The following is a 19295-nucleotide window of genomic DNA, read 5'->3' as shown; positions in this document are numbered from 1 at the left end:
CGGCCCGGCCCGCCCCGCCCCGGGGAGCTGCCGGCGGGCGCCACCCGCGCTCAGCCTGGGAGGCCCGGCTGGGCCCGGCGGCTGCGGCGCCCGCGCCCTTTCCCGGTACGGCCCGCGCTGGGCGGCGGAGCAGGCCTGAGCGGCAGCGGTCACCGCACAGGCCCCGGCCCGGCAGGAGCCGCCCTCCTCTGCAGCCGGTTCGTGAAATACGCGTTTCCCAGTAGCGAGCCCGCTCCCGGTAAGAGGCTGTAACCCTTCCCCTGCCTCTGTCCGCTCCCACCGCGGCAGCTTTTCTTCCCGCCCGTTTGCCTCAGGCCTGCGCCGCGCCGGCCTGGCCCCTCGCTCGGCCTGGCTCTGCGCTGCCACGGCCCACCAGGGGCTGCTGGAAACGCCTTTATCCGACACCTGACCTGAAAGGGTGGCCCCTGGGCACTTGTCCCAGAGGAAAGCCCTTGGCGGCCCTGGAGCCGGAGGAGGTCGCGCCTCCCCCTCCTCCCAGAAGTTCCTCCTTTGCCCTGCCTGGAAGACACTCCTCGAGGAGGTGACAGCTGTGATGGGAAGGAGTAGATCCATCTTACATCCAGCTGTCTCACGCTCCAGGGGAGGTGAAACCAGTTCAGCTTGGCCCTGGGCTTCCAGGAGGGCCTTGGGCTCTGGGGTGGCCTTGTGTTTGCTGAAAGTTCTGCGCTTTCTTCAAAGCACGTTGCTATTGAAAACCAGGCTCGGAAACTCGAAAGTACACAAAATCCCCATTTTTTCAGACTAAAATATTGGCAAACATCCTTGGTATAAAACTCTCCTGGTTGTGGGGTTTTTTTAGAACATTTTCTAGAGTTAGGCAGACAGAGGTGGGTAGCTGGGGGGCTGGAAAAGAAAGTTGTGTGCAGCAAAGCAAAGCCTCGGGTTTTTTGGACTTTGTTTCCAGCGTACCCCAGAACAGGAGGCTACCCTGCTTAGACCCCAGGTTACTGGTGGAGGCAGTCATCATAGGAAACCCTAACTCTCAACAAAGCAAGAACATTATAGTAAAATTTCAGCAAAGGAACTAAGCTTAAGGAGTGAGAGGTGTGTGTGACTTGGTTGTTGGAGAGCAAGTCAGCTCGGGAATTTGAGAAACAATATTAGATCTGCATCTCATTACCGCAGGTTGAATCACTGTTAGTCTTTTTGAACAAACGGTCCAACTATGTTGTCTCTTGTTGCCATGTTCTTTTTGTAGTAGCTAATTACAGCTATATTGGGACCTGTTTGCCCCCTAGGTGACCTTTTAAGGGCTGTGATCAAATCATGTTCATATTTTCATATAACTAATTTATAGCATGATGTTTTTATTACAGAGGTAGTTGCAAAATGCTATAAAAACTGCAGTACTATAACTTCTAACTTTCTACAAGTATTAAGTTGGTTTTTCTTCCCCTGTAGATTCTGTAAAGTTGTTTCTGGTTTTTTTCTGTTATGGGGAATACTTAACTGGAAGTAGGCTAGTGAAAAATGTAACCTTTTCCACTAGGAATTCATATCCCGGGCTGAAAAAAACGGGACAGTGAATTTTTAGAACAATGGATAATAAGCATATAATAGCCATAGTGATCTTTTGGCTGGAATGGGTTACATTGATGGTCAATTATACATCATGCATTCCTGTCTCAAGTTTAATGAAACAACTTTCATGAAATACAAACTGGGGATTTTTGAGAATATAACAAGTTCTCTGGCAATCTGTTTCTGGTTTATTTTTTCAAATGGACTTCCAGACTTATAAGTATATATTTGATGTAGATCATTTACAGCTTAACTCCACCTGTAAGGTTCAGAAAGATATTTTTTTTTAACCACCTGAAAACTGCTTCTGCCTTTCCTCGCTGGATAGTTTCAATGTTATTCTGTGTTTTGAACTTCCTGGGCAGTAGTACAGCTAACAGAAGGTAACTGGGTCCCAGCACCCTTCTGTGCTTGAAAATGAGTTTTTATTCCTTCTCTTCTTCTGGAAAATGGCCAGTGTCCAAGTCCTCTTCCATCTTTGGATGCTTTGAGAAGAGGATAAATGTGATGTGTAGCCTTGGACTCCGATTCAATTAGTTGTTTTGCATAGCTCTGAAATTCATGCTCCTTACAAAGTGCAATAACCTCTCTCAGAGTATCATAGTCCAAGTCTGCTTGCTTTTCCTGCTGTTTTTTTGCCTGCTTTTCAGCCTGATGGAAAAAAGGGAATAACAAAGCTTAGTATTTCTTTCACAACATAACTATCCCTTAAAACTTAAGAGAGGGTAAAAGCTTATAGAGATCTCCAGTGATGTTAGTGGATACTTGGCAAATATCATTGCTTTCTACTTCTCTCCCCTGCCACACCCCCACAAAAAGGGTACATTAGCTAGCTGAGTGAACAGCAGCATTAGCTGCTGCTCTTTGGTGACCTGCCCAGAAGATACAAGAGGGCAGTAGTAAATAATGGCACAGGACAGCATGTCGTCTGTCATTAGAAACTAGCCTTGACTTGCACCACTGCTCTAGGAGGAGGCTGTCCCTAACACCAGCATATGTGGAGCATACATAATTAAAAAAAACCAAAACTAACAAACAAAAAGCCCTAAACAAAACACAGCAAGCTGCTTCTCTTCCTCTCAGGCAGGATCGAGTGCTGTTGATTTAGATGTGTGTTTCTTTCTGAAGGGGCTGACAGTGTGCAGCTCTTCTATTTACCATTTGTTGCATCTGAATTTTCTGTACTTCAATGCTCGCATCACGTTGTTTTTGTTTCTTGGCTTCTTCCATTTCCAGGTAGATGCGGTTCTTTTCCATTAATGCATGAAGCTCTTTTTTACCCTCTGCTTTTTCTTCTCTCTCCTTTTCTACTTTCATCTTCATCTGTAATTTACAAAATACAGCAAAAATATTTAACCAAGGAGCTAGCCTGATAAGCTAGAAATCGTATGTTTCAGCAGAAGCAGCCCTGTATCAGTGCTCTGATGAGCACAGTCATTGTGGCTGGCCAGTGTCCAAGCCCAGGCAGATGTGCACCCAACGTGGAAGTGGGAGAGCACCCTATGAAAGATAGCAGCAGATGATGCTGATGTGTGGCACTGGAGCCACCAGCTCTGATGTGGGCCAGGCTCCTCGGCTGGAGTAAGCAGGGATAAGAACAGGCTAGGTTTCTTACCACAGTGGCCCTGTGTTCTGCAATAGATTCAATGGCTGCCTTTTCTTTTGCTTCTTTCTCTTTGCATTTTTTTTCATGTTCAGCTTCTTTCTTTGCAATGTCTCTAGCAAGATGATCATCTTCCCTCTTCAGTGCCTCATTCATCTGTACAGATAATTGGCTAATGATCTTGTCGTGACGTTCCTGTGTTAGTCTGCAAAAACATACAACGCCACCACCTGGGTCTACCTGAAGCATTACTGCTACCAAACTCAGCAGTCCTGCTTCTGGTTTTCTCTACTGTTGCCACACAGGCTGGCCCACCCACTCAGCTCCTTGATCTCCTTGTGTTCCTTCTGGTTTCTTTTTTTTTTTTAATTATCTTATTTAGCAAATAAATGTGCCCTGTATTCTTGTAACACTAGTTTTCTCTTGCAATAATGAGCTGGATCTCTTGGTGAGGAGTTTGCCTAGCATCTTGGCCTTGCCATCAGGGGAGAAATATTGGGAGTATTGACCAGAAGCCGGAAGAGAAGGAAACTCTTAGATTGGTTCAATGGTATAGTTGTGCCATACCCTCAATGTGAAATTCATAAACAATCTTCCCTTAATAATAACCCAAGGTAATTGATTAATATAGGTGCCTAGTTAAGAAGGGGACTCAGGGAAATACAGCTTATGTCCAAAAATACTTTCATCAAGGATTTTAATTGTCTTTAATTGTTGGGGAGGTGGAGGCTTGGCAGGCCATATGGAAAACCACTGTTCCCAACATGCTGGTATAGAGCTTTGCACTTCCGTAAGTCTTTGTACTTTGAAGGGCAGAGAGGTCACTCCTAGACACACCTACTCATAAGGAACCTGTAAAAGTATTTCCTTTTCCTCCTGAATTCTCTACTCTCCCCATCCGTAGAATCTAATTTTTAGCATAACTGCGGGTTGTATTACATCATCAGTCTGAAAGATTTGAAAATTATTACAATATAATTTTTAGTTTATTTACAGTTTATACTCTAGCTTTGTACCTACCTACGCATTTCAGCTTCTTTCTCTTTTATGAGCTTGGCAATAGTTTCCTTTGCTTTAAAATGAGCTCTGATCCGATCATCTTCTTCCATTTGTTTTTGTTCCTCTATTGCTTTGATTATTTTCTGGTCACTTACATGCTCCTGCGTGGGCAAAATGGTCCTGATATAACAGGTGAAGTTTAGAAAATCTGGGGCTGGGGTAGCACCTTAAAAGAATCGCTCCCTGTTGTCTCTGTTCATGTTTCTTTCAAAGACAGAGGAGAGGGATTCTTAGTACTGCCACATACTTCTGCCATCCTGATTAAACGTGCATGAAGAGGTGATAGTAGATATGAGGAAGAAGGAGAACTGAGTATTGAACAGCTGCTTCTCTAGCCCATTACACAAACAAATTGCTATGCAACACAGTGAGTGTTATCCCTTGCTCCCATTCACACAGATGGGAAAGGGGGACATTGAGAGGAATGGAACTGCGCAACGCCCCACTAACACATACACTGTGCTGCTCCTGGCCTACCTCATCCAAAACTATCCCAGTCTAAGAGCTTAATCCAAATCATAGCTAAAAAGTTTTGTATATGTTTATGTGAAAAAACAACTGTCTTTTGTGTGCTGGCCACAACCGGTCTGAGGCTTTTCTAGCTGGCATTTAATGAGATGCCTTCAAAGATGGAGAGAAGGCAGCAGCTCTTGACTAAATTTCTAAACTTCTTCAGTCATAGAGGGAAGGGAAAGTCAAGTTAAAAAGACACTGTTATGTTCAGTCTCAGGCCATTCCCCTCTTCCTAACAATGAAAAATGGACTTAAATCAGTCCTCAGGTCAAGAAGCATATTCCTTGATATCCATGGCAGACTTTTTTAATCATAGACCAGTCAAAGCATCAGGTACCAATGTCCCTTCAGACAAGAGAAGGGACCTGCCTCCAAGAGGCCTTTCTCAAAAGCACAAAGGAAAGACATGGCCTGCAGCTGGCAGGGTAGGTGTAGGCATAGGATGCAGTGCTACGGAAGCTGTCAGCAAACCTGTTACCAGTAGGCCCATTTAGATACACAAATGCTATTGTTTCACTCTAGCAGCCAAGGTGAAACAAGCATTTTAAACTGTCTGCTTTTGTGTTACTTACGTGATGCTGCCTCTGGCGTTCAGCTTTTTCCTCCTGTTCCTTTTCTTTTCTTCTCTGAATTTCCAGTTGGTACAGTTGGTTCAATCTCTGTATTTGTTCCCCTTCTCTTTTAGCTTCTAGCTTGGCCAGAGCTGCCTGATGCTTGTGCTGCTTTATTCTGAATCAGAAAAAGGAGTTGAATAAATAAGCTAGGGACTGCACAAAGTAATGAATAGATACAGATTCTGCATAACCATAGGCACCTTGCACTGAGGAATGTGATACTTTGAATTGAAGGTGGGTAGAATATCAGAGGTGAAAAGTAGCATCGTTGTTTGTAATGGTAGCCCTCAATCCTCTGACCAGAAATGAGCTACACGGTATGCTCCTGATTTGCAGTCTAGTGGTAACAAGTTTTATTTGAATGACTCAGTTAGCACCTGTACATTCATAATGTTGTGGCCTATCTTTGCAGCGTCCTCAGTGAACATGATTTCCCCAGTAAGTCCCACTGAATCTATGCTTCTCCTTCTGGGCGTGCAGGCAACAGCTTAAGCTGGTAGTGTTCTGTATTAAGATCTGCAAGGACTTTTCGTGTTGGACCTGGAATAAGTGAGACCAGACTTTGAACCATTCCTCTGCCTCAGGGAATTTGATTCCTTCTATCAGACCATCAGGGCCAGTCTTGTAAATATCGCTGGGGACCCCTCAGAAAGGTTTCTGGAAGGGTTGAGAAAAAGAGTGGATGTGGCAGCGACGTGTTCTTTTGATGCGTTCTCTGGAATCTAGTTATAGGCAGATGGAAAATCTGGTTCAACCTTTTCCTTTTCTGGAACCAAAACTGAGTTAAAATACACTTTGAGTAACAACTTTTGATTAGTGATTTGACTAAAACCTATTGATGCCTGCCAGAGGCAATTTTACATGCAAACTGTTGGAAACTAAAAGGCAGTGTATATCTCAGCTTTTCCCTTTTGTGCAAGGTCTTTTGTGGCACTCTGGATGTCACATTTTGTGGCACAGTGTCACATTTGTGAATCAAATTATAATTAAGTTTCTGTAAAAAACTTACAGAATGTATTTGTGAGAAGAGAGTTTAGCTAAATAATAAAGTAGGGTTTCTTTTTATTAATTATTACTTACTGTTCCAGCTGATCTCTGCGTAATGCCTGTTCTTTCAGATAACGCTGATGTGCCTCCTGTTCTCTGATAATAGCTTCTTTACGTTCATGTTCCATTTCTTGACCCTTTTTTTTGTGAACACCTGACTTTAACTTTTTAAATTCAACTTGAGCATCTCTTTCTCTTAGGACCTCAGTAAGTAGAAGTGCACTCTGCAAGAGAACATTTAAAGTGATTTGCATGTTCAGAAATGTTTAAAAGACATTCAGTACAATTTGAATTTAAAAATTGTAAGTTGTCAACAAACATGTAACTGTTTCACTCTTTCGTTCTGATAGTATAGGTATTTTTTTGCACGATCAATAGCCTCCTTCCGTTTTGCTGCTTGGAACTGTTCTTCTTCCAAATCAAGTAACTTTCTTTCTTCCTTTTCCCTTTCTTCACGTAACTTTTGGGCTTTAAGTTTCTGTTGTGCCAGGTCCTATAGAGCAGATAAAATTAGAAACCACATTTAACGCCCAGGGATTAAAAATGTATAAACTATTCTGAAGGTGATGTACTGATGTACTTAATGTTTAAGGGTTTTTTTAATTTTGCATTTTGGTTTTAATTTAAAAAAGAAGTTGATTTTAGATGTTAAATGTAGTTAAAATACACATTTAAAAGCAAACGTTATACAAAGGGAGTACAGCTAGAAATGTTACTGTGAGTGGTTTTGCATATATGAAAATGAATCCCCTTGCTTACAAATGTATCTTGTACTTACCACAGTGGTTTTGGGCCAGTCTTTTACAGCAGCTTTGGAGCGTAAGTGCATTTCTTCCCGTTCTTTCTTCTCAGCGAGAACACGTGCTGCTTCTCTAGTCGTGCTCCCAAGACTGTCCTGAATCCTTTCCCATTCTGCTTTTGGCAATACAATTACCTGATGAAGATCTACTTTATTTGGAAGAAAATATCCATCTAGAACATTGTTTTCTTCCAAATGATGTGGTGCTGTGCAGAAGAAAAGATACTGAGGTTACTTGATATCAGAAAATCCTATATTGAAATCTGTATCAGGATTTGAATGTTTGCATAGCAACAATACTAAGTTCTTACTGTTAGTGACTGCCCCCAGCCCCCGGGCGTCTGTATGTCACACTGTGGCCAGAGCAGGTGCTGGGGCTGTGGCACTGGCTGATCTAACTGTTCGTGTGTCGCCTTGCCTGCCTGTGTGCACGTACAGGTTTGGCTTGTGGTAGCTGACGCTTTCCAAGCAGTACTTGGGCACGATTGTGGGAACAGCAGGGACCGGGGAGCTTTCCCGAAAGGAAAGTGGGAATATTGTTAAAGGCATTCCACTGGCCGGAGGTGGAGGAGGCAGCAGGTTAGGCACAGGCTGTGCCTTACCACCCCTGTCCAGCACACTCATCGTACTCACTACAACAGATCTGTTGTAGAACAGTTTCTTGTTTTCTTGCAAAGATCAGCGTTTCTTTGTTGCATTAGGCATACAGACACATGTGCATGCATAAATACGGATTTTCTAGGTGATCGCTACGTTTTGTGAAATGACCTTCAAACCGCCACTGGTCCTGCTGAAGGCAGCGGCGCTCTGCGGAGCGGGGTGCTCGTAAGAGACTCTCCGCGTCCATCCCATCCGCAGCAGACTGACACACCGTGCCTGAAATGCCGGGAGGCTTTCTCCTGGAGCCCTGCTGGTGTCAGAGCCTGCTCTTCAGATGCACTTGCCAATCTGTTTGTCTTACGGTAGGGACCAGGCCCCGTGTCCCCCTGGACGGTGGCCTTGCACTGGCACGGCTGCGCCCTGCAGACAGGGAGCTGCCCCGGGCTGCGGGACTGTGCCGTACCTCCGCGGATCCACGTTAGCGCTTTCTCGGTAGTTCTGGGCAGAAACAGCCCGTCTTGCTGCCTGCAGCCGGGAGAGCAGGGGCCGGGTCTGGGGAGACTCACTCCGGGCACGGGGACAAGGGACACCCGCGGTCTCCCGGAGCCGTGCACAGCCGGTGAGGCTCCGGGCTCGGCACCGCGCCCCTCCCCCCCCCCCCGGTCGCTGTGCCCGCGGGGGGAGCCACACTCACGGGCGAGCTGCTGCCGCCGCCGCCGGAGGAGCGCGGGCCCCGCCGCCATGGCCCCGCGCGCTGTTGCCGGGCGACCGGACGGCGGGGGTCACGTGATGACGTGCGCCTGAGGCACGTGGCGAGAGGCGGCCGGGGCTCGCGCGGAGGGAGCCGGAAGCGGCGGGTGCGGAGGTGGGTCGGCTGCGCGCGGCGGGACCAGGCTCGGGCCCTGTCCCTGTTCCTCACGGGCCCTCGATCCGCCACCGGCACCCCTGCGCTGTGCTGCTGCCCGGCTCCCCCGGCCGCCTCACCCCTCGGCCGGGTCCTTGTGCCTCCGTGGGGCGCGGCCTGCTGGCGGGGCGCTGGGGGCTGCCTCCGCGGGGGCGCTGGCCGGCGGGCCTGGCGTTACGGGTGTGAGAGGACTTGCCTGGGAGGCAGTAGCGTTAAGTACCGGATGAAGTGTCTTCTGCTCCTAGGAATTTCCGTAGCCCAGAGGTGGGCTACCCCCCCCCCCCCCCCCCCCCCCCCAGACGGCAATATTTCTTTTCGTTGACTGCTTTGATATTGGTGTGTCCGTGTTAAACTGGATCCGTCTGTTCCGTACTAGTTCCCTTCTGAAATAACTTCTAAGGTGTTTTGCCAGGAGAATTCTTGTTTGGTTTCATTGGCAAGCGATGGTGGAGAAATTTAGAACTGTTGGTAAAACTGGTGGTGCCTGAGTAGTGGAAGATTGACTCTGTGTTAGCAAGTGTTAGTAACTGTGCAGCATGAGTTTCGTTACTTTCACATTATCTATTTTAAGCAGAAGCTTGATGCTGAACTACAACTTTACAAACTGCTTTTTTAACTTCAGCGCAACCTTCCATAGCTGTAGTGGCCATAAATAGCTCACTTTGTTTATATATTTGTCCTAATGCTTCGTTTTCTTGCAGTATTTTTCTCTTCTGAGCACAAGATCAGGGTAGGAATTCAGTACTTCTGCTTATATAAATAATTCTCTTTTTTGTTTGTTTTGGAAACTTATTTTCTGACAGCTATGAAATTTCTGTTGGTTTTTGATTTTGACCATACAATCGTAGATGAAAATAGCGATACCTGGATTGTGAAATGTGCTCCTGAGAAAAAACTTCCTAATGGATTAAGAAACTCCTACCGACCAGGACATTGGATAGAATATATGGGCAGAGTCTTTGTCTACTTGGGAGACAATGGCGTCAAAGAAGACGAGATGAAAAGAACCATGACAACAATTCCTTTCACTGCGGGAATGATAGATCTTCTGGGTTTTATTGGCAAGAACAAAGAGTTGTTTGACTGCATAATTGTTTCAGATTCCAATACAGTATTTATTGACTGGATTTTGAAAGCTGCTGGCTACCATAAGGTGTTTGATGAAGTGTTTACAAACCCTGCAGCATTCAGCAGTACAGGCTATCTTACTGTACAGAACTTCCATGCTCACCATTGTGTGAGGTGCCCTGAAAACCTTTGCAAAAGGAAAGTTTTAAAAGAATTTCTAGATAAACAGTTGGAGCGAGGAGTAAGTTATACACAAGTTGTGTATATAGGTGATGGTGGGAATGACTTATGTCCGGTAATGTTTTTGAAGAAGGATGATATTGCTATGCCCAGACAGGGATATACCTTGGAGAAAAAGGTTTCTCAACTGGCCAAAGATCTCAGTCCTGTAGAGTGTTCTGTTCTGGTTTGGTCATCAGCTACTGATATTATGTCTTATCTGAAACTGATTTTAAAGGAATAATTCAAATGATAAAAGGAAACTAATAGAGTTATATTTTATTTTCCTGGGAGGGAAAAACTGTGTGTGTATAAAAGCACAGGATTGTAAAATCAGGCTGTTATCTGAACTTAATGTTTTCTTTAAACATGATATAAAACTGTTTATGCTCAGTCTTGGCAATAGTGGGAAAGTGAAGTTAAAATGGCTTGCTAACATAGTACACATTCCAACAGAAGTGGAGAAGAGGGGTTGCAAGAATTGCTGTTATTCTTAATCTTGTACAACCCCCTCCCACCCCCCCCAAGCTTTTACTGACTACTTAACTGGCTTTTTCTGTTCCACGCACTTAGGGGAAGGAGTAGGATTAGTGCACATAAGAATGAAATTCTTTACTTACGAAACATTAGGTGCCAGGAGCATGGTTCTGGAGTTGTTGGCTTTTATACTTCTTTGATCAGGATAAATGTTTAATTTTGTAAGTTATTTGATATGCTTGTAATCTTGTTTGATCTGAAGATGCATTTATATTTTCAATAAACTCAATGTTTTACCATTAATACTTAATATTATCTTATATTGTAAAAGACAATAAAATTTATTGTCACTGACAAAATCAACATGCCTGATTTTGTGTAATGTATTCTGCTGGCCTGTGTGTTGTCAGGCACCTGTTCTTGTAAGGACATCGGGAAAGTGAGCACAAGCGTAGGTGTCAGCCTTTGGATAACACCATTTATTTTGTCAGTCAGACCCCTTCTCTTCTGGACAGCAGCAAGGACATTGGTGTTCTGTTTAAAGAAAAGTCACTCTCCCATTCTCCTGACTACTGCCCTGACAGTGTGCTGCTACCACCACTCTGTATAGAGCTGATGCTGGTTTGGTCTTCCATGCTGACAGCTCTGGAGTTTCAGCCAGGTGCTTTTTTTTTCTTGCTGGATTTCTGCTGCAATGTACAGGCCCATAGAACAGTGTATATGTATACACATTCACAGTGATTTAGCCTAATCACTCTCATCCACACTTACAGTATAATCCTCTCTTACAGGCTGGAAGGGAACATCTAGGTCCATTTTAACTTTTTAAGAGAATTGTTCTGCCTTTAAGTTAAGGAATCGTTTGTGAACATTGCAGTCTTTCTCTTTAGCAGTCCCAGTGAGGTGAGCCCTAAGAGTTGGGCTATGCATATAGAGATACTAAAAATAAGTCTTATTAAAGTTAAATAATGTATTTTCATGCTACGTGTTTTCCTTCTTACAGTCCCATAAAAGGTCCAAAAAGATGATGTAATCTGCTATTGAATTGATGTCTATTTTAGCGTAAGTGCCTTAATAACTGAGGAATTGGTCCAAATTTTGCAGGATGTGTTGCAGATGTGTGAGGTGTAACTCAGCAGATATGATTACTGTAGCTGTCTTCCTCTTTTCTGTGCAACATTGTTCTCATTTTCTTATTTACATTTGATGCTGTCACTACCTTCTTTTTCTCAGCTGAAGGTTTTTAGGGGTGGTCTTGGCTGTTTTCAGGCTGACAGTGTACATAAATAAAGATTTCCTTTGAATACTTGACCTAATTGGTCCTGCTTTTAGCCCTTCATCTATTTTAATGAATTGTAGAAGGTTACTTTGAACAGTCTGTTGTCTGTGTCCAGAACAATATAATTGAGTTCTCAGGAGTGTTGCTTTAATGATGGATATTTGATAGGTGCCTGAGATATTTGTATTGGAGATCTTACCCTATTGTCTTGTGCAAGGACATGCAGCATCTGAAGAACTCATGGGTCTCAAGCTGTGGCAGGTGTAAGTTGTCTGACTTACAGGTCGTACAAAAGAATGGTAATGGCTGTTGCATAGTACAATTTTGTATGGTTAGTGTTTTTTTTTAAAGTTTTGTGTCTCCTTCATTCTAAATGTGCTGCTGAATGTTCCAGATTTCATGCTGGTCTCTTCTATGTTTTTCAGAACTGAGTTGTGAGATGGTCTGCTTTCAGTTTGTGCACCAATCTCAGTTACTGCTTACTTAAACAAATGAAAAGCTAGTATATGAACAATTACTCAGCTTTCTTCCACTTATAGTGATTATTGTTCTTTTAGCCTTAAGAAACCTACCTTGTGGTTTGCTGTGAGAGTGAGAGATTGAGTGAAAACTAATCTTTGTGCTGGAAAAGGGGGGCTTTTTGTGGTTTTGATGAAAGTACCAAAGCAGGAGTTGAGAGTAGATTAAGCAAAGTAGACTACTTGAAATATTAGCAATTATGATCTAATCAAGTAGAGGGTAGAGCTGATGCTGTTTGCTGGGCAAAGTGCGTGTTGGAGACAAAAGAAATTTTTCAATTGCAGCAGGTAGACCATTAAGCTATTAATGTGAGGTAATCTTGGGTGGATTTTTCTTTCTCCTCTTAATAAAAGGTAAGAGAGAACTTTTCTGAAGCACCACAGTTACCAAATTTTTTCACATTTGGGTGTAAGGGAAGGGAGATGAGTGTCTCCAAAGGGAGAAGCTGGTTTAAGCTGGTAACCTAGCCAAAAGAGAAAGGGAGAAGCTCCTTGAAGGGACTCATGCTCAGTGCTAAGTGTTGCTGGCCTCCAGACTTACTGGTGGTTTAAATCAACATGCTGCCTGGGAGGGAGATGACTCAGGTAAAGTTGTTATGAAAAGAGATCTGTAGCAGAAGGCGTATGTGTGTATGGGAAGTTTTCTGTATTTTAACAGGTCTGCTGCTGTACACCAGCCACTCTGAAGCATACTCAGTATTATGTGCTGGTAGGATGGCCTGCGAGAAGGTCCTGCTTGTACATAGGAAGCTGATGAAATGGAAAGTGCAAAACCACAGCAAAACAAAGCTGTTGGCATGGCAATGTATAAACAGTCAGGGCCGTACAAGGGAATGCTGCAGAGAAAGAACGGGAGTGAGTAATGTAGCTGCGGGAGAAGCCCGGGTCAGAGAAGGCAGGGCTGTGGCTAATTCCGGGGTTGCACCACAAAACTCTGATTGCCTGGGCTAATTGTGCATCAAGAAGGACTGAAAAACCGAAGCAAAGATGTGTGAGGGGTTGGTTGGTTTTTGTTTGGATTAGCTTATTTATGTCTCTTACAGATGTATTATGTATGTCTTTTTATAGAAAGGCCAAGGGTGACCTCGAGGCCTGTGGCACAGTTGGTGTGTGAGGAAGGATGGCGGAGGGGTATGTCCGTATCCATTTTGCAGTTCAGATTCTTCCTTAGTTGGTGCTTCTGGTGTGGGCATGGTGAAGTGCCACCTGTAATCCAAAGAAAAAAGTCGTGCTTTTTAATGTGTAGAGCAGGATCTCTCCAGATTTCCCCCTTTGGGTATTGCCGGGATGTAGATAATAATAACAGATATTCGCTTCCTTTTGGTAGGAGAAACCAGGTGATATGGAGAAATAGTGTGGAATGGGGGCAATGGACATCGATTGTGATTGTATATGTCTGCTCAAGGAATGTGGGTATGGTGACTAGTCATGGGTGCGGTGTCTGGTCACATAGGTACACAGCCTTGAGGAGACACCTACAGCTTTGAGGAGACGCCTGCCCTTCTTCCTCTAACAAAGGGGCTATTTTAAAAAAGAATGAGAAAAGGATGAGAGATATTCCAATGCTATCTAGAGGGAGGGAGTGCTAAGTCTCCTTGCTGAAGAAGATCGGATGGTCACAAGAACATGAATCACCTACAAACCTGCAAGACCACCACATTCCAGGCAAAGGACTGATAAGCTAATTAACATACGAAGCGAGAGTAAGCGGTTTAGGTAACGAATATGTATAGGCGTTAATTGAATATTCATTTGTTTTATTGTATAAATGTGAGATGGTTCCTCATTTCGGGCATGCACGCTTGTGGAGGAGCGATCCCCCGTGCATCTGCGCGCAATAAACATACCTACTTTATACCTTTCGAGTTATAGAGTCTAATTCCGTACATCACAGGGCCTGTCCTTGCAATCCCGGAGAGCTCTGGCAGGGCTGGGGGAGCCTGGCTGCCGGATCCAAAGGATCCGAGCCCTTCTGCAGGTGAAGGAGGAAGTGCAGCTGCTTAACCCCAAAGGCTTCTGTGTTTCAAACACTGGTAAAGGTCTCCGTTGCAGAAAACGTTCCGCTAGCAGAGTTAAAAAAAAGACTTCTTAAACGGTGAACGACGTTCTCAGAAGCGCTAAAAGCCGGTACAGCCTTCTTCCCGAATTATTTACTTATAGTTGCAGTCTGTCAACAGAGCTGGTGACCGGCCTTGGCACCCTGCCAGCTCCAGGTGTTCGGGGAGCGCTCTGCCCGCCCCCTCCCGAATCCTGCCCTTCCCTAACGGGGAGCGCCCGGCGCCCGCTGCCCGCCCGGCATCGCTCCCCCGAGCGCCCGGGAGCGCGGGGCGCCCCTGCGGGAGGCGGCTCCGGGTGGCTGCCCGCGGCGGCCGAGACCCGCCTCGCTTTGCCGTGCGGCTGGGTGCCGCCGGGCCGGCGCCGCTCCCCCGGCATCGGCCTCGGTCCCCGGTGCGGCCGGGCCGGGTGTCATCCCCGCAGCCGGCCCCGCCGTCCCCGGCGGGGGGAGCCCGCGGGCAGCGGTCCGGGCCGCAGCTCCCCCGGGGCGCGGCGGCGGGGGGCCGGCGGGGGCGGGCCGGGCAGGCGGCCAGGGCACCGACGGCGGAGCTGCCCCCCCCGGCCCCGCCGCCTCCCGCGGCGCTTCCGAAGATGGTCACGGCGCCGCCGCGGGCCCGGGAGCGCCCCTCGCCGCGGCCGCGCTCCGCCCGCGTTAAGCGCCGCGCCGGGGGGGGCCGCGGGGCGGGCCCGGAGCCGGGGGCGGCGGGGAGCGGACAAAGCGGCGGGGGGCCCTGCAGGGCGGCGATGGCCGCGGCCGGGGCGGAGGACTACTCGTACCTCTACACGGACTCCTCGCACCCCTCCGAGTTCCTGCGGGCGTTCCGGGCCTTCTACCTGGACGGGCTGTTCACCGACATCACCCTGCAGTGCGCCTCGGGGGTCATCTTCCACTGCCACCGAGCCGCCTTGGCGGCCTGCAGCAGCTATTTCAAAGCCATGTTCACAGCCGATATGAAGGAGAAATCTAAAAACCAGATCAGGCTCCCCGAGCTCAGCCATGCCGTTCTGGAAGCCCTCGTGAATTACGCGTACACATCACAGATCCAGATAACAAAGAGAAATGTCCAAAGCCTGCTCCAGGCTGCAGACCTCCTCCAGTTCGTGTCGGTAAAGAAAGCCTGCGAGCGGTTTCTGGTGAGGCATTTAGATACTGACAACTGCATAGGGATGCACTCCTTTGCCGAATATCACGACTGCTCGGAGCTAGAAAAAGAGTCCAGGAGGATATTGTTGTGGCAGTTTGAAGACGTGTGGAAGCAGGAAGAGTTTCTGGATGTTGGCAAGGAGAAGCTCTCTTTTATTCTCTCCAGAGAGAACCTCAATGTTTGGAAAGAAGAGGTAGCCGTTGAAGCTGTCGTTAAGTGGGTTGGACACAACGTGGAGGAAAGAATTGAAGACATCTATGAACTGCTGAGCTGCATCAAAGTAGACTTAGATAACATGTATTTGAGGTCGGCTTTAAGCCTGCAAAAAAAATGCAGACTTAACGACAGTAAGATAAGGTCACTTGTATACAGTGCCCTGAACCTCAGTCCCAAAGGTCTTTCCAGAAGACCCACAGCAGCCATGTATGTGATAGGAGGATATTACTGGCATCCCTTATCAGAAGTGCATGTTTGGGATCCTTTAACCAACACCTGGGTCCAGGGAACAGAGATGCCAGATCACACCAGAGAGAGCTACGGGGTCACTAGCTTGGGACCAGACATCTATGTGACAGGAGGTTATAGAACGGAGAGCATCGAAGCCCTTGACACCGTGTGGATATATAACAGTGAGAGGGATGAGTGGACAGAAGGCAGCCCCATGCTTGATGCGAGGTATTACCACTGTGCAGTTTCCTTGAGTGGCTGCATCTATGTGTTGGGTGGTTACCGAAAGGGAGCTCCGGTGCAAGAAGCTGAGGTCTACGATCCTTTAAAAAAGAAATGGCTTCCTATTGCAAACATGATCAAAGGTAGGTAAGCTCTTGTATGGCGTCTGCCTCAAATGTTGATCCTTTTGTGTTCACCACTTTTAAGTGCCTATGGCACTTAGGGTTTGATCCAAGTTCTAGTCAAGTCCACGGGAATCTCCTGTTAATATTGGTGGGCTTGGGTTCAGGTCTTTACTAGCCAAATGACTGCAAACATCCAAATGCAGTGCTGGGCTGTACAGAGCTCTAAGGTGGAAAATCACGTGGTAGTCTGGGTTTAATTTTGCCTTCTTTCAGGAGTAAAATTTCTGTTCAAATGGGAAAGAAATCAGAAAACTACCTGCAATTAAGAGTCCATTCAGCAGACAGTCAAAGAGCAAGTTCCAGTCAAGGGGTTGTATTGTTTTAGTGTAAGATCAGATTACTAAGATTTTCTGTGCAGTCATTTATAAAGGTGTCATCTTCATTAAGAACGTATTGCATGAGGTTTCCTCATGTTTCAGTGTATCATCTGTGCAGGATCCCCAGTTTAATCTTTAGTGGGAGAATAATAAACACTAATACCTGTTTCTAGCAGCCAACATAATGATCTATTCAAAATGTATAAATTTGGATCACAGACTAACTGAAGGGTATTGTTTTGTTATATAAACAATTATACATTTTATCATACATTTTTATAAAGTAATGCAATTATTTACAGTTAGTTATAAAATTTTATTGTGAATTGATGCAACATAGTATTTTTCTACATACATGAGAGTTTTTGGAGGCATGTGTAACAGGAAAGAAGCACTTACTGTGCTCCTGCAACTTTCTTCATTGTATATTTCCCACAAACAATACCATTACTCACTTTCTATTTCCTTTAAAAACAGAAATGCTACCCTAATACTGTGAGGAGTTACACATTCTGTGCAGTTGTTTTGTCCTGTTTTCTGTGTGGAACTTCTTAGGTCCTTAAAAAAAAACCACACTAATTTCCTAATTTTGGTCCATTTAATCTTGCTAGATTCCTTGTTTTATTTTGTTTTGTTCTCCTAGAGACAGCGTTAACGTGGCTCCATTCTGATTGTGTCCTTGTTTATACAATAGCGTAATTAATAATACTGTGAGAAAGACTAAAAATACCAGAAAAGATACCCCAAGATACTGAATGATCTCAACTCCCATTGTCTTTGTCCTTGCCATATGAGTGACTTAAAAATCTCTCTTAACTTCGTGAAATACTGAAAGTAATTCCCTGTTCCAAAACCAATGTGACAATGTCTTTAATTACTGCATAAAGATTCTGTGAAATGTTGTGTGGCTGTATTACAGGTAATATGTATGCACTACTGCAGTTCTATTTAATTGGTCTTGACTAATACTGATAAAATAAGGTGTCTTAGCAAGTTTTTTGTTAATTTCACACTCAATTAAATACTTGCAAGCATAATTTCACCCAAAATTATTAATTAACGAGTCATTTGAAATGAGATTATGGATGGAAGAGACTGTGGTTATTGTGTGCAGTCTGAAGGTGTGTTGTGACTTTCACACTGTGTGCAGGTGTTGGAAATGCCACTGCCTGTGTCCTGCATGAAGTCATCTATGTAACCGGAGGTCACTATGGGTACAGGGGAAGCTGCACCTATGATAAAATCCAGAGATACCATTCAGGTAGCAATGAGTGGAGTATAGTCACCACAAGTCCGCATCCAGGTAAACAACAATTTCTGTAATGAGTGTAGAGCTGATTTCCTTACTTGTATCTGGGAGTCTTTAAGCCCACTTAAGAATTTCTGGCATGTTCCTAATGAAAGGAAAAACGTCTGTAGGGCAGCAAGGGCCAGAGTGGGACCATCTCCCATTTCCTGACTCTGAGAGGGGAAGACCCTCTTCAAGCATCTGTTCTATGGAAATCACTCACTATATAAATATTGAACTAAGGAATGGCTGCATTCTATTAAATAATACAGTAAACTAACTTTCTATAAAATCTATTCATAAGCATTTAGCAAAAAAAATGTATATGAATTTTAAAATAGTTTTGTCTGTGTTCTACATTCAGTAACACTAAGTTTTTTAAGCAGTTCTCTTTAAATACTGGTGCTCACGTCTGTATGTTCTATAATGCCTTGAACTTGCTTTTACCAAGTGTAGCAGAAAATCCTGAGGTGTCTTCTAAGCTCAGTGAAGAAACTCGGCTACCCTCAGTGGTGCCCAGTGTTTGTCATGCAGTTGCAGTTTTAAGTTAACGTTATGATGTTGAGTTGAACTGTGTTCCTTTCTTCCTGAAGAATATGGATTGTGTTCAATTACCTTACAAAACAAGATCTATTTTGTGGGCGGACAGACCACGATCACGGACTGCTATGACCCGGAGCAAAACGAGTGGAAGCAGATGGCTCACATGATGGAGAGAAGGATGGAGTGTGGCACGGTGGTTATGAACGGATGCATCTATGTAACAGGAGGATACTCCTATTCAAAAGGAACGTATCTGCAGAGTATTGAGAAATACAACCCTGAACTGAATAAATGGGAAGCAGTAGGTAATCTTCCCAGTGCTATGCGGTCACATGGCTGTGTCTGTGTGTATAACGTGTAAACATACAATTTTCAGATTGCTGTTACAGCAAACACCAGATGCAGTATTCATCTTAGCACATCATTAAAAACTAGGTATAATTTGTCTTTATTTTAAAAAAATCAGAAATACAAACGTCACAAGAAGATTTCCATATATGTTTTAGTCTAGTCATTCTTTATAATGAAAGTTTTCAAATGACTCTGTTGCAATATTTTTGTGCAGCTGTATAAGGACTAATGTGAAAATCAGATTTGTTTTCATTAATCACTGGGTGGAACTATGATCTGGTGCTAAGGTGAGTAAAGCCAAACAAAATGCTTTGCATGGACGACTACAGGGCTTAAGATGAAATCTTTGATACTCCAAAGGTAGCTATAGAAATGGTTCATTGCCACAAGCTAAGCATGTGGTACGTGTAGAGCAATATCGTTTGGATAACTAGGTTATCACATCCAGAAATCATGGGCAGTTATCACATGCCTCTTTTTGTACCTTGAAATGCCAGACT

At 45.0% G+C, this 19295-nt stretch overlaps 4 protein-coding genes across 7 annotated transcripts in view; 3 read left to right on the top strand and 1 right to left on the bottom strand.

Annotated features, from left to right (window-relative positions):
* The first annotated feature begins 98 nt into the window (after positions 1 to 98).
* The window catches only part of SSB (small RNA binding exonuclease protection factor La), a 32690-nt gene continuing 13493 nt past the window's right edge, over positions 99 to 19295 (top strand). Inside the window, exon 1 of the mRNA XM_056349985.1 lies at positions 99 to 238. The gene's annotated coding sequence lies outside the window, so the exon portion shown is untranslated. The remainder of the gene's footprint in view (positions 239 to 19295) is intronic.
* PHOSPHO2 (phosphatase, orphan 2) lies at positions 105 to 10808 on the top strand. Of its 3 annotated transcripts, none has more exons than XM_056349989.1 (2): positions 105 to 238; positions 9485 to 10808. In XM_056349989.1, exon 2 carries the CDS (start codon positions 9487 to 9489, stop codon positions 10210 to 10212), a length of 726 nt encoding a protein of 241 aa, XP_056205964.1. In that variant the 5' UTR covers positions 105 to 238; positions 9485 to 9486; the 3' UTR covers positions 10213 to 10808. The 3 variants fall into 3 exon arrangements, with proteins under 3 accessions (XP_056205964.1, XP_056205965.1, XP_056205963.1); XM_056349990.1 differs by lacking the exon at positions 105 to 238 and adding an exon at positions 8541 to 8642 and having other exon boundaries at positions 9530 to 10808; XM_056349988.1 differs by lacking the exon at positions 105 to 238 and adding an exon at positions 8567 to 8642.
* CFAP210 (cilia and flagella associated protein 210) lies at positions 249 to 8486 on the bottom strand. Its single transcript, XM_056349983.1, is given in 9 exon segments — positions 249 to 2009; positions 2011 to 2193; positions 2701 to 2865; positions 3158 to 3350; positions 4166 to 4305; positions 5290 to 5446; positions 6412 to 6602; positions 6698 to 6871; positions 7157 to 8486. Coding segments are annotated over 9 exon segments (1296 nt in total). The 5' UTR covers positions 7208 to 8486; the 3' UTR covers positions 249 to 1967.
* Positions 14323 to 18940, top strand: KLHL23 (kelch like family member 23). Of its 2 annotated transcripts, none has more exons than XM_056349980.1 (3): positions 14323 to 16254; positions 17764 to 17916; positions 18495 to 18940. In XM_056349980.1, exons 1-3 carry the CDS (start codon positions 14889 to 14891, stop codon positions 18803 to 18805), a joined length of 1830 nt encoding a protein of 609 aa, XP_056205955.1. In that variant the 5' UTR covers positions 14323 to 14888; the 3' UTR covers positions 18806 to 18940. The 2 variants fall into 2 exon arrangements, with proteins under 2 accessions (XP_056205955.1, XP_056205956.1); XM_056349981.1 differs by having other exon boundaries at positions 18551 to 18715.

The sequence above is a fragment of the Falco biarmicus genome, chromosome 8 (assembly GCF_023638135.1).
Source record: "Falco biarmicus isolate bFalBia1 chromosome 8, bFalBia1.pri, whole genome shotgun sequence".
NCBI lineage: Eukaryota > Metazoa > Chordata > Aves > Falconiformes > Falconidae > Falco > Falco biarmicus.
Note: the sequence above shows the minus strand (reverse complement) of the source record. Positions and strands in the feature narration are given on the sequence as shown.